At 39.7% G+C, this 12,688-nt stretch overlaps 1 protein-coding gene across 2 annotated transcripts in view; it reads right to left on the reverse strand.

Moving 5' to 3' along the window:
- Positions 1-686: 686 nt before the first annotated feature.
- Positions 687-12,688, reverse strand: part of LOC110300016 (carboxylesterase 1E-like) — a 27,305-nt gene continuing 15,303 nt past the window's right edge. The window contains exons 6-14 of one of the 2 annotated variants that reach the window (XM_021170047.2): positions 12,359-12,463; positions 11,601-11,705; positions 10,374-10,412; positions 7,491-7,631; positions 6,167-6,247; positions 5,746-5,893; positions 2,170-2,301; positions 1,285-1,357; positions 687-1,043 (exon numbers count right to left, since the gene is read on the reverse strand). In XM_021170047.2, coding sequence (XP_021025706.2) covers positions 872-1,043; positions 1,285-1,357; positions 2,170-2,301; positions 5,746-5,893; positions 6,167-6,247; positions 7,491-7,631; positions 10,374-10,412; positions 11,601-11,705; positions 12,359-12,463 — 996 coding nt within the window. In that variant the 3' untranslated portion in view covers positions 687-871. The remainder of the gene's footprint in view (positions 1,044-1,284; positions 1,358-2,169; positions 2,302-5,745; positions 5,894-6,166; positions 6,248-7,490; positions 7,632-10,373; positions 10,413-11,600; positions 11,706-12,358; positions 12,464-12,688) is intronic. The other variant, XM_021170049.1, reaches the window with a different exon arrangement.

Here is a 12,688-nt window from a genome sequence, read left to right on the forward strand (position 1 = left end):
CCCCCAATGGAGGAGCTAGAGAAAGTATCCAAGGAGCTAAAGAGATCTGCAACCCTGTAGGTGCAACAACATTATGAACTAACCAGTACCCCGCACCTTCCAGAACTCGTGTTTCTAGCTGCATATGTATCAGAAGATGGCCTGGTCGGCCATCACTGGAAAGAGAGGCCCATTGGACATGCAAACTTTATATGCCCCAGTACAGGGGAACGCCAGGGCCCAAAAGTGGGAATGGATGGGTAGGGGAGTGGGGGGGAGGGTGTGGGGGACTTTTGGGATAGCATTGGAAATGTAATTGAGGAAAATATGTAATAAAAAAATTAAAAAAAAAAAACCTGCTTCCAATGTTCACATGAGCACAGAGAAGTTATGGTGGCAGTAAACTGCCCTTGGGTATGTGGTCACTGCGGATCATCAACATTCAAGCCAGGCCACACATCACCTCCGGCACATTAGTTCATTCTCATGTAGCCTTCTCATGTTTGATGGTGTCTCTCAACTAGAGGTAGCAGATGAGCCAAAGCTCACATTGCACATTGAACTCTTGAAACTTTTGCTAATTGGGGGTAATCATTTGCTAGGTCACACCTCCTACATGGAGGCATCTTCTGACTATAGTTTCCTTCTATTTGTTTCTTTCTCTATTTCTTTTTCAATCTAAGGTAGGTGGAGACAAAGACACTGAGTTGATCTAAAAAATTGCCATTTATTGTCCAAATTGAGAAATAATAATTCACCTCCCTTGCCTTTGCCCATCACTATGACAAAATTTTCCATTGTTTCAAAAATTTATCTTTGACCAACAAACATCTTGTGTAGAGTATCCTCATCTTGACTCTGTTTGTCTCTTGAGGCTGGCAGAGCTTCCCATTCATAGCTCAGTGTGTCCTGTCTGTGGTGGTTTCTTGGCCCTGAGCTCAGTCCACAAAGTCACTTCCTTATCTTTCAGACCCTGGGCTTGTTGGATGGTGGCTCCAATCTGCAGATAACCTTCCTTCTGGTCATACTCTGGCCAATGAGGCAGTCCCTGACCATTGGGATTCCTAGGAACAGAATAAAACTGAATGTCTTAAAGTTTCTGTGTGGTGCCACATTCATGTGACATTTACAGGGATCCCTGGTTTATCTCTGCCAAAGGTTTCTGCACAACAAGGAATGGGGGAGCACCATTGTCACAGCACTGTGACCACAGGTGGGATTTGATCACTTAAATTTTAATATCTACCCCTTCCCAGCGGTTCCATCTTGCCCGATATCTTAGTAAAGTCTTTGTACTAGACTCACCCATTCCGAGCAAAGTTGGCCCAGAATTTCATCATCATCTTGCTGAGGTTAATCTCTTCTTCTGAGGCACCCTCTGTGGGAAATAAGATAAAAATATAACATACAATGTATAATGTGTATATATTAATATATATACACCTATATATATGAAATGCATATTGGGTTGCTATTATATATATATATATATATATATATATATATATATTATATATGTGTGTGTATGTATATATAATACATATTATTATATTCCTTATATATACACCTATATATGTATATATACGTGTATATATGTATATATAATATATAATAAATATATATTAGAGAAACAGACACCCTAAAACACATCTAATTGGTAGATGCCCAGAGTGTGTCACAGTAGACATTGAAGTGGGCCAAATCACATGAACTGCTGAGAATTCAGGTATTAAAGAGGTTTGCAAAAGAATTTCTTTAATATATTATAAGCTATAATATAAGTAAAACATAACTTTTAGATAAGTAAGTATGCATATAGACAGATTCATGCACATGACATCTGACTCATAGTCAGCAACAGCTTGACCTTATCCTAACTCACATTCTAATATGGAATTTTTAATGGGAAATCAAACAGTGGCATTTGTATCTTCGAGTGGGAGAACTTCGGTGACTCATTTTTCTGAGTTATATTAGTGGCCAGCATCCTGATGCAAAGTATTGCTTGTTGTCTGTGAGTATATACATTTCATCATGTATGCTGGAGTGAAAGAAAGGCTGGGCACTTGACAGTTTAGCTCATTCCTGTTACTGTGAGTTGGGGAATGAATATGAAGAGAGGAGAAATGTTCTCAGGGCCACAGGAGGCAGACTGGAATCACAAGCACACAGGGATCAAAGCACAATTACCTCTTAAAATCGGGGCACCAAAGACAGAATAGATTTCATCTCCATGGTCTCCAGTCACTGTCTTGGGTTTCAATTCTGATGAGAAGCTTGAGCGAGACTGAAATTCATACATGTAGGTTGGGGCTCCAGCATCTGGGAAGACATGGAGTCATGTACAGTTCATCTGATTAGGTATGTGCTTGGATGCTATAAAGGCTTCTACTGGTGAAGGACTCTCTGGTCATCAGCAAAGCAGAACTCTTTCAGTGAATCACCTGAATGTGCTTGAGACTGCTTAACAAGAGCAGGTAGAGGTGGTATTTGAGTCAGACATTCATGGACATAAAAGTTAAGGAAGAAAATGCACCCAAAACCAGAGCAGATAGGGAGTAATGGGAAGGCACTGGCTCACAAGAAAATCTACAGCCTACTAAGTGTCTCCCATTCAGACTCTGAACATTCCCCACGATTTGCTCACTCATTCTAGGAGTGTGAAGCAAATTCAAGTAGTTGCCTGAAAGTGTTAGTTATGATTTTTAAAATGTTTGATAATATTACATTTTAAAATTGGGTAACTATTTAATGTTATAAGTGGGCATAAGAGTAATGGGTTTCATTGCTGTATTTCCATACATATTGGGTTTGATTAATTTCTTTCCCCCACTGCCCTCCTTCACACTCATTCTATATCCTTGCTTGTCCTCTTCCTTCTGACAATACCCTTTATTCAACTTTTAGAACACATGTATAATATTATCCTCTTCCTTATTTCCCTCGCTTAACATTTCCTCTTTTCTTCTTGTTTTTATTTCTATCTAGTTTCTCCCCGCATACACACATACATAAAAATGTAAATCTAGAGCCTCTACATATAGGGGGATATGCACCATATTTGTCTTCCTATGTCAACTTTATTTCACTTAGCCTGATTTTCAGTTCCACCCATTTTCTTGAAATTATCATAAGTTTATTTTCTTCATAAACTTTCATTGTATATATACTCCATTTTGTTTACTCCATTTATCCATTTTTGAACATCTAGGCTAGTTCTACTTCTTTGTTGTCAATGGTATGGTAATAAAAATGAATATACAAGTTTCTCTGTGGCAGAACTTATTAAAATTTAAATATATGCAGAGATGGAATAATCAATCTTTCATGTCTCGGAGATACCATTGTGTATAAAGATGCCATTCGTAACAGAGAAATAAATAAACAAAAACATATGCAATTGAGAACTATAGACATGTCTTATAAAAATTCGTAGAGATTTTAAGGTGAAGTAAAAAGATATTAATGAACAACATGAAACCTGTTAGTGCAAATGTCAAAGATTGAAATAGAATCTGGGACGCACTAGAACTGTAACGGTCATGCAAACAGCAAGTGGATCCCAAGTCCTAACATTAAAAGATAAAAGTAGCACTGACAACTCTATCTAAAACAAATAATCTATGGCTAAAATAAATTGTCCTTGCAAAATGATATGAATTCTGACATAAAAGATATGAAGTACATGGTGTGAGCCCAGGAACTAGAACAAACTAAGCCTAAAGCTAAAGAAGGGAGGAAATGATGGTCAGACAGAGATTCCCTATGAGGGCTGAGACTGCAGCCAATGGCAGAAGGCTCATCTAAAATGTCTGAGGAACTGAGTTAAATAGCCAGAGAGAAGTGGTGAGGGGTGGGAAGCACAGAGAAACAGATTTCTGAGAGTATGAAGGCTTAAAAGGGGGTTTTGTTTGTTTGTTTGCTTGTTTTAGGATAAAAATAAGGCAAAGTTTAGCTAGATCCACCAAACACCCCCCCAAAAAAAAATCAATGGAAAATCAAATAGAGAAAATCATAAATGAAAGAGACCTTACACTAGATGCCATGGGAATTCAATGGATAATGTGATATTATTACAAACAATAATAGGAACACAGATTGGATCACACATAAGAAGCAGGTAAACTATTAATTCAATAAAGCCCACCAAAGCTGACCTAAGGAGAAACAGTCAGTCTGGAGGTTAATGATCAATGAACTTGAGCTAATGATTAAAGTTTTTCATTGAGAAAAAAACAATGATTTCCCCAAAGGGTAGTTACAAATATTTAAAGAAATGAGAACCAAATATCTCAAATTCTCATCAAATCTCTTCAAAAGTCAACAGAACATTTCCAGTTTCTTTTCCAGGAAGATATTATCACACACATTTAAAAATAAGGCAAGGTGCTACAAGAAAAGAAAACTACACCAAAGTCCTTAATAAACATATATGGAAAAATACTCAACAGAAAAACCAATTTAACAACATATTGGAAAAATAATATACCATGGTCAAACTTGGACTTGTGATACATACCAGTTTAACATACATGGGAACTGTGCTATATCATGTTACAGGCAGAGAGACAAAAACAGTTACCTCATTACAGGCATAAAAATATATTTGATAAAATTCAACTTTTGTAAGAAAGTGTTCATCAAATAAGAGAGAGATAGAGTATATGTTAACATAATAAAGGTAATATACAAGAGTCCCCGCGCCAACATTGTCCACAATAAGGAAAATATTTTTCTCTAAAACTTGGAACAAGACAAAGATTACCTTGCACATACCTTTGATTCAGCACAAGGCTGGAAGGCTACCTCAACCAGTGACAAAAGAAAAAGAAAGCATCCAAATTGGAAAGCAGTGTGTGCAACAATGCCCATGGACAGCACATTTCTACAGGTAGAAACCCTATAGACTCCCCAAGTACTTACAAATAATAAGTAAATAGAATACATTAAAGCAGAGAAAGGAAATCAGCAAACAAACATAATATAGTATTTCCACATATTAAAGGTAAATCGTGCCATTAGGGGCAAGTCCTTGGAAATACAGCTTTATTGACCACTGTCTGCATCTTTCTTCCTCTTTGCTTCTTGTGTGCCATGAAGTGAGCATGTGTGCTTCACTGTGCTCCCCAAAATGATGTTGAGTCTCACCCCAAGGACACAACAGTAGAATCTATCTATTCATCGCACACTGAAACCATGCCCCAAATAAGTCTCTCTCCCTTCATCATGTTTATGTTAGGTGTTTTGTGTGGGCAAAGAAGCTTGACTTCTTCTATATCCAGTACTGGTAACACCAGGAGACCTTTTGTCTCAAGGTTTTCCCTGGTCACTATAAACTATTTTGTCCATGTGTGCAGCAAATCAAAGCACGCCGATGACTAGTAAGCAGTGGTAGATAAAATCCTCCCCCACTGCTCAGATGGAATAACCCTAAGACCTATCACCTGATTACTCTCAGAGTTCTGCAGCACCAAATGCACACAGAGGGCATGTGCTTAACAGTGCATCATTGGTTGGCCTCCATCTCCTTCCTAGGTCACTCCTCATCTCCATCAGTAACCTTTCTTGGGATCAACTCATGAATTCACTGCTCACATCTACATCCCGCCATTAGAGTTCAGTGACAGGAACTGAACAGAACAGAGTCCTTCCTGAAGCAAACTCTGAGGCCTCCCCCACAAGAAGCTTTCATCTGTCTATCCTGAGAGGTGAAATATTTAGAGATCAAAGCAGGTCTTTGGCTTCCATACAACCTGTTTGACTCACCTCTGTGGCCACGAGACACCATCACAGATGGTATACCAAACATCACATCCCCAATCAACTGTAGGAGCCAGACTCTATTTTGGATGGGGTCATCTGTGCCACTTGAGTATTTCTCAATTGCAACTGGAATTCCATCCTCTGGTATGTTCTGAAACAGATGAAGAAAGTGATCACCTCTTACTGATCAGTGTGTTTGTTTGTTTGTTTCTTTCTTTGTTTCTTTGTTTTTTCCAGGCAATCGAGAAGCCTTGGTTAATTGTGAGATTCTGGGCCCTGTATAAATCCCTTCTGAGGTGATAGAATCAGAAAGTTGGAAAAAGTAGGTACAGAATTCCAGTGTCAGTCATTTTCTGAAATTGCAATAGTCTATAATTTGGGTTAATCCCTCAGCCAATTGCCAGAAAAATCACAAGATGCTTACAAAGAAATAAGCCAACTTCCTCAGGAACAGAGAGACCACCTTCTTGTCCAGTTTTACATCAGTTGGTGGAAATTCCATTATCTGTTTTAAAAAAGAGTTAAGTATTTGTGAATTAACAGGAGTAGACAACCATGGAAACCATCCTACCCACTGTGGGATGTAGGCTCTAGCTGTTCCTCAGTGGCTATGGCTCTCACATGAGTTTGATAAAATCAATAAAACAATTAGATTTCTATATAGAAATTTAGGAAATAAATAAAGACACTTGGGTACTTATTTATCAGGCTAGGGGAGCACCGCTCCTCTGGGCAGTGGAGGAACATTTAGGCAAACTAAAGTTGAAGCAGAAAGTTTAAGGATAGAGGAACAGGCTGAGTCCTCACAGACTGCTGAGTAAGGAAGTCACCCTTACAACCATTGTTGCTGGGTTCTTTGATATCTGAAGTCCTCCAGTCAGAGCTGCAAAACTCTCAGTGTGTAACTGATGCCATCCAAAACTATTCTCAGAGTCCTGGCCTCCAGCATTTTTTTCAGAAACTTAAGGTACTATAAAACTCTTCTATGTCAGCCTGATAAATCTCAATGCTTTCAAATGAAATTAAATGTTCTCTGGGGAAAATCCACTGATGAAAGACTTGCCCCTGAAACTTCTCTTACATAAGTCACTATAGAAAGTAGCAATTATATACCATCAGCCTACAAACATCCCCATTGTTGGTGTCAGAAACTTTTGAGTTCAGGTCATGTTTGTCTTTCCCCACCTGCTACTGTATTCCTGAGTCAAACCTGCCTGTGTAATCATTTTGGGGCTTTTCCTATGTCCAACTCCTACATTGCTGTTTATAGAAATCACCACTGTAGATGATTTCTATAATCTTTAAAGAAGAAAACCTCTTCTTACGTATTAGAAACAAATGTGAACTCAGTTATAGCAGTTTGCTGAACACTGGCTCAGGGACAATTAGAGCACCCATAAGACTTAGAAGCCAAACACAAGTTCATCTTTCTGTTCCCCAGTCTGATGCTCTTAACTCCTTTCTTGATTTATTTGGTTATTTCATCTACACAATTGTTATCTCTACAGTACAACCAGCCTTGGGAACTCTAAGATTCATTAAGGAAAAGGCAGAGAAAACATTCCCAGGCCTCCATTGCAAAGGAGATAGGCCCAAGAATGTTTCCATGGAAGAATCATTCATAGTAATAGGAACAGCTGTCCTAGATACCAAGCATGGCTTGAACAAAGAACTCATGAATGCACAGGCTGGATGAATATTTGGTAGAGGGGAAAGGTCATCTGTCTAACAGTTCTGTTTAGGATCACCATGGGCAGAATCCAGCCAAACTCTTGCTTGTTGATTCCCACGATGTAGGGCACTGTGTTGAAGTTCTTCTCAGCCAGAATCGCTTCTGGTGCCTTTGGCAGCACCACTCCGTCAAGCACGGTGGGCAAAAAAGGATAGTTCTGGGAAACAGAGCAGCCCAGTGTCAGAAATTGCCCACATTTGTTATGCCTGTCTAGGTGAGCAACTGGAACATAGAGCCCATGACTGTAACTAGAACAATGACGCTCATGACTGTGTTCACAGTGACAATAGAAACTAGGGGTCTTTATAAGAGTTCCAAAAGTCTAGAGTCACAAAAATCCAATTAAGGGTATCTGTCTGTAGCAAGTAATGGTGGCAAAGAAGGGTTAGGGGGATCCTGAACTCAAATTAAACATGTATGATATACTGTATATTTCAATTTTAGCACATTACCCAGAATTAGTCCTCACTATTCCTTACAATTAAGTCTGTAAGGTTGTCGTGAGTGTTGAATTAGTGAATCCTAAGTTGCTCCTTCGGGGGAAATGCCTAATGCATTTACTCTGATTCTCTCACCACAATAATGCCAATGCTCATATACTATGTGTGAACTCCTATTTAAAGGCACATAAGTTTACAAAAAGGAAACAAGTAGTGGACATAAAATATATAGGACTTGCTATTCTCTCACTCTGGGTAACATAATGCTACGTTTCTTCAGCTTCACAGTCATGCTCCACACTATGATTATCTTAAAGTTGCCATCCTTGTGTAAATTTTAAATATGTGAATCCACAAGTTTAGATGGCTCCTTACTTTTTACAAAGTTTTATCACATACTGTAGGTACCACAAGACCACTCTTCAGAATGGCCTTACACTCAGATAGGCAAAATTCTTCCATCTCCTTTGGATACTCTTTCATCAATTCTGGCTTCATACAGATCTCATCCCAAGACTATCTGAACAATGGGTAGAGGAACAACATCCTAGAGTGAGCTTAGAAAGCTGGCCACACAGTAGGGCACATTGTACATCTGGCACACCTCTGATTCTCTGGTACTCCAAATATCTAACTCAATTGAGGTGCTGTTATTTGGGTCTTAAACGTCATCAAGAGGCCCATGTGTTGTGGTCTTTTGATCTCCAGACTATGTTGTTTGTGAGAGGTGGGATCTTTAGGAAATAGAGTCAAGTATAAAAGTTCAGATTATTGGAAATGTGCACTTGAAGCTGACTGTAGATTCCCATCCTTTCCCCTTTCCTATTCCTGTCACAAAGAAGCAAGGCCAACTGACCATGGAAAGACGCCTCAAAACTGTCCACCAAAACAAATTCTGCTTCTTGATCAGTTGCTTTTCTAGAATATTTGCAATAGTAGCAGAAAGTTGAATTACAGAGGAAGCAAGGATATTTTCCCTTTAAGTTATTTCAGGCTTTTACATTTTACATGGTCTATCTTGTGTTCATCAGGGTACACTTTGTGCTGCTACAAGCTATGACAGGAGTGACAATGTGAGAAAGAAATAGTAAATTCAAGAAAGAGACCTCAGGGACCAAGGTGGTCAGCACTCCTGTGAGAACATTAACTTGGCCAACCATGAGAACCAGTCTTTGGCACTGTCCACACTGATGGTGCTGAAATCAATGGTGTGATGCCAAGTGCTTGAGTTACAGTCAGGAGCATCCTTCCTCCCTCTATACAGTTTATACAGCACCCACCAGTAATCCCACAAGCTATTCCTTTACTATCCTACTTTTCTGACATTCATAGAATTTGCCATGATCTTTGCCTGTGTTGCCTCCTCTGAGAGACTTCCAAGTTGGTCTTTGCATCTCCTCTGCCACTTTCATATAGTCTATTTCTACATGTTGGGGAAAAAAAAAACATTTTCAAACTCACCATGTCATTGATCCATGCAGAGTACTCTGAACACCTCCCCATTTATACTACACCACAACCCAAACCTCCCAGTGATCATTTCCCTTTGACTCTCTGTTCCCTCTCCAAACTCAAGCCTACTTCTCTCCCTATCACTCCTCCAAACACAGCCTTCTCTTGCAGCAGGTCCCTTTATCTCTCGCTACATCCAGGTCTCATAACAGAGTGTTTCTTTCTTCCTGAGTTTGGCTCAGATGATCTCGGCTCTTGAAGGCATCATTTGTGACCTACTCTACATGTGACCAGTGGCCAGTTCTGCCCTATTTTCCAATTTATCTTTTATCTGAACCATGACCAAGACCCAAAATATAGTTCAATATTTTTTTCCTATTTTAACCTCATCCTCCAGGATGGAATTCTCTAAGATATACAGACACCTTGTTTATTTTGTTGCTATATCCCAGCTCAAAATTATATCCTGCCACAAAATGAAATGGACAGAAGCGTAAGATACTGCATAACTAATTTCCCCAGATCCTGGTCACTGTTGGGAAAAGTAGTGCAATAGGTGGCCCTGTTGAAGTTTCCATGGTATAAGATACTGTGTGATATCCTCAGGATTGACACCACAGGCTCCTCCCTACAAACCTCCTGAGTCTCTTTTCCCTCTGAGAGGGTTTTGGTACTCAAAATTGGCTCCCGAGACCTTTAGCATTAATCTCAGTCTTCTGATAGTGAAAAGTTCTAGTGTTGTCTTTTTTCACGGGGTCTTTTTTTTTTTTTTTTGAGCAAGAAATTCAAATGAGAAATAGATAGAGAATTCCTGAGTTGTGCACTGAGCAGGCAGTCAGGAGAGCAGAGCCAGCCACACCTCTATTCTCCTTGGCTGTGTTAAATATCAGGTGACTTTTCTGCTCTGCACCTCAACAGCACACACAAGACATTAGTATGGGAATTCTACCAACTGTAGACAATTGAAGATTATCACTCCAAGGTTGAAAATCTTAAAACATCCTTACCTTTTCGGTATTTTCTCGGGCATCAAGCTTTAAAAAGTTCTGTAGAAACAAAGGCAGATTATGGTGGTCAACCTTCCTGTTATAAAATCAGACCATTTGGGCTGTGCTCCTAGTTCCTCTGTGGCTGACATAAGAGAACCCTACATTCTGTGCTTTCTGTATGATACAAGATGAAGCAAGATGAGGGAGGGGCGGCAGCAGGAAGTCAATAGGTCCTGGGTCCCAGAAGCTCTGTGTAGAATGTCTGCTTGTCTATACCTGAATCTTCCCTCAACCATTCCACTAAGAGATCCTCCTTGGCAACAACTCCCCAGTTTTCCTGTAGGAAAAAAATGTAGCGAAGATGCAGCAGCATCAAGCGGAGGTTTAGCTGGGTGTGGTGCAAACTAGCAGAGCAGGATGAGCCTTCTATTCCTTTCCCAATCCTCTACTTTCACTTCATAAACTCAGGCACCTGGGTGTGAGCTGGGTCACTGTATCCCTGAATGCAGCTGACATTTCAAAACGAGTACATAAAAGTTCCAGTCTGACAAAGTTTAAACCAAAGCCATTGCTCAAGTGTTGATGCTAGACAGTTTCTAAGCACGTGTTTGTGTGTAGGGTGCTGTTAATGTTCATCTTCCCAGGAGACATGCATGCTTCAGTGGGAAGCCAAAAACAGAATGGAAAACTTAGCAATAGAGTCTCAATAACATCTCCAGAGCAGACAAAGACAGCCATATACTAAGACATTAGTTACTTTTGAGGATTCTGTTTCAACTTATCCCTTTTCCTGCTCAGTGCTGGGGGGGGAGGTATACTCTCACATACTCTCACAAGAGAAAATTGTGTCTCTTAGAAGCTCAATATCAGTCATTCCACAAGACATACGTGCATGCATACACACACACTCACACACACACAATTAAAGAAAGAGAGACCATGAATTTGAGAGAAAACAATGGGAGAGACTCCAGGGAGGGAAGGAAAGGGAGCTTGTATCATATTATACAATAATATAATTGTATTTTAATTTCAAGAAAATAAATAAATAAATAAATAAATAAATAAATAAATAAGAAAGCACAAAATTCCCAATTGGCACCAATGCTTGTAATAAGTAAAAATAAAAGTAAATGTACCTAAATAAATAAATAAATAAATTTGGCCTTTGGCACTTTAGAGTCAGATGACAGATAAAGCTTATGTGTAAGCCAGTAAAGGAAGTGCCCTAGAATGCACACCCACCATTTTCTGCGTGATCTCTAAGAGCTCCTCCTCTGTCTTCTGACGCAAGCAGTGAACAATGACAGCAGATGTGGTAGTCTTACAGCCAGCAATAACAGCAATTTTCTGCAAGAGATAACAGGCACCCACTGATGTCAAGAACAATGTCAGTGCCTTCCACTGATGTAGGCAGGGGTTATATTCTCAGCACCATTTCTGAAGACAGGAAAGACTTCCTGAAACATTCTAAATGAGCAAATGTGGCTTCTAGGGGCCATGAACTGTTGCTATGTTACTAATTTTAATTGTGATATCACATATCAATGTGCCAGTATCTGATTCTGTTCCCTTATAACATTAAAAATAAGCAAAATATGAAAATGCATTATCTCAAGAGAAGCCACATACATACAAGTGAAGATCAAGAATCCATGATCTCACAGATCTAGCACAGATTCACCCTCTCACTTCCTGGCCATTTGACTTCAGTTTCCAGTGCCCACTGTAAGTGAACTAATACATGTGGCATGCTTCCAAGCATATCCTATTTCTACACACAACCTTGCAAAACTGCAAGGCTTCTTAATGCAATCCACAGGAGGATAAGTCAGATTCCTTCAGAGTGCAGCTGGCACAAAATCTGGAAAGCCCCTCCCATTTTGCGAGTCTTATTTCAGGAATTTCTTCAGTTGAATCTCATAAGCAGAAAGATCCCTCCCCTGACCAAGCCCCCCGAAGTCAGAGGAAAGGACACAGGAGTCATTTGGGGTGGGACTTACTTCAGTCACTGAACTTGCATCCTCCATAAACAAACCAGAAGTGAAGACCACACCACTCTGGGAAATGGCTCTATGGAAGAGGTTCTTGGCCAGAGGAGACAATACCTAGCAGGAGAGAGGAGTGGAGGAAAGAATTTTTACACACAAGTGGGTCAGCTTGCCCCTTTTGTAATAATTACATTATTATAATAATCACAGAGATTGTAATTAAATGGTTTCCCCTTCCCTTTCTTCCTTCCAACCTATCCTATGTACCCTTCTGTTCTCTCTCTCTGTCTCTCTCTCTGTCTCTCTCTCTCTGTCTCTCTCTCTCTCTCTCTCTCTCTCTCT

The sequence above is a fragment of the Mus caroli genome, chromosome 8, assembly GCF_900094665.2.
Source record: "Mus caroli chromosome 8, CAROLI_EIJ_v1.1, whole genome shotgun sequence".
Classification (NCBI taxonomy): domain Eukaryota; kingdom Metazoa; phylum Chordata; class Mammalia; order Rodentia; family Muridae; genus Mus; species Mus caroli.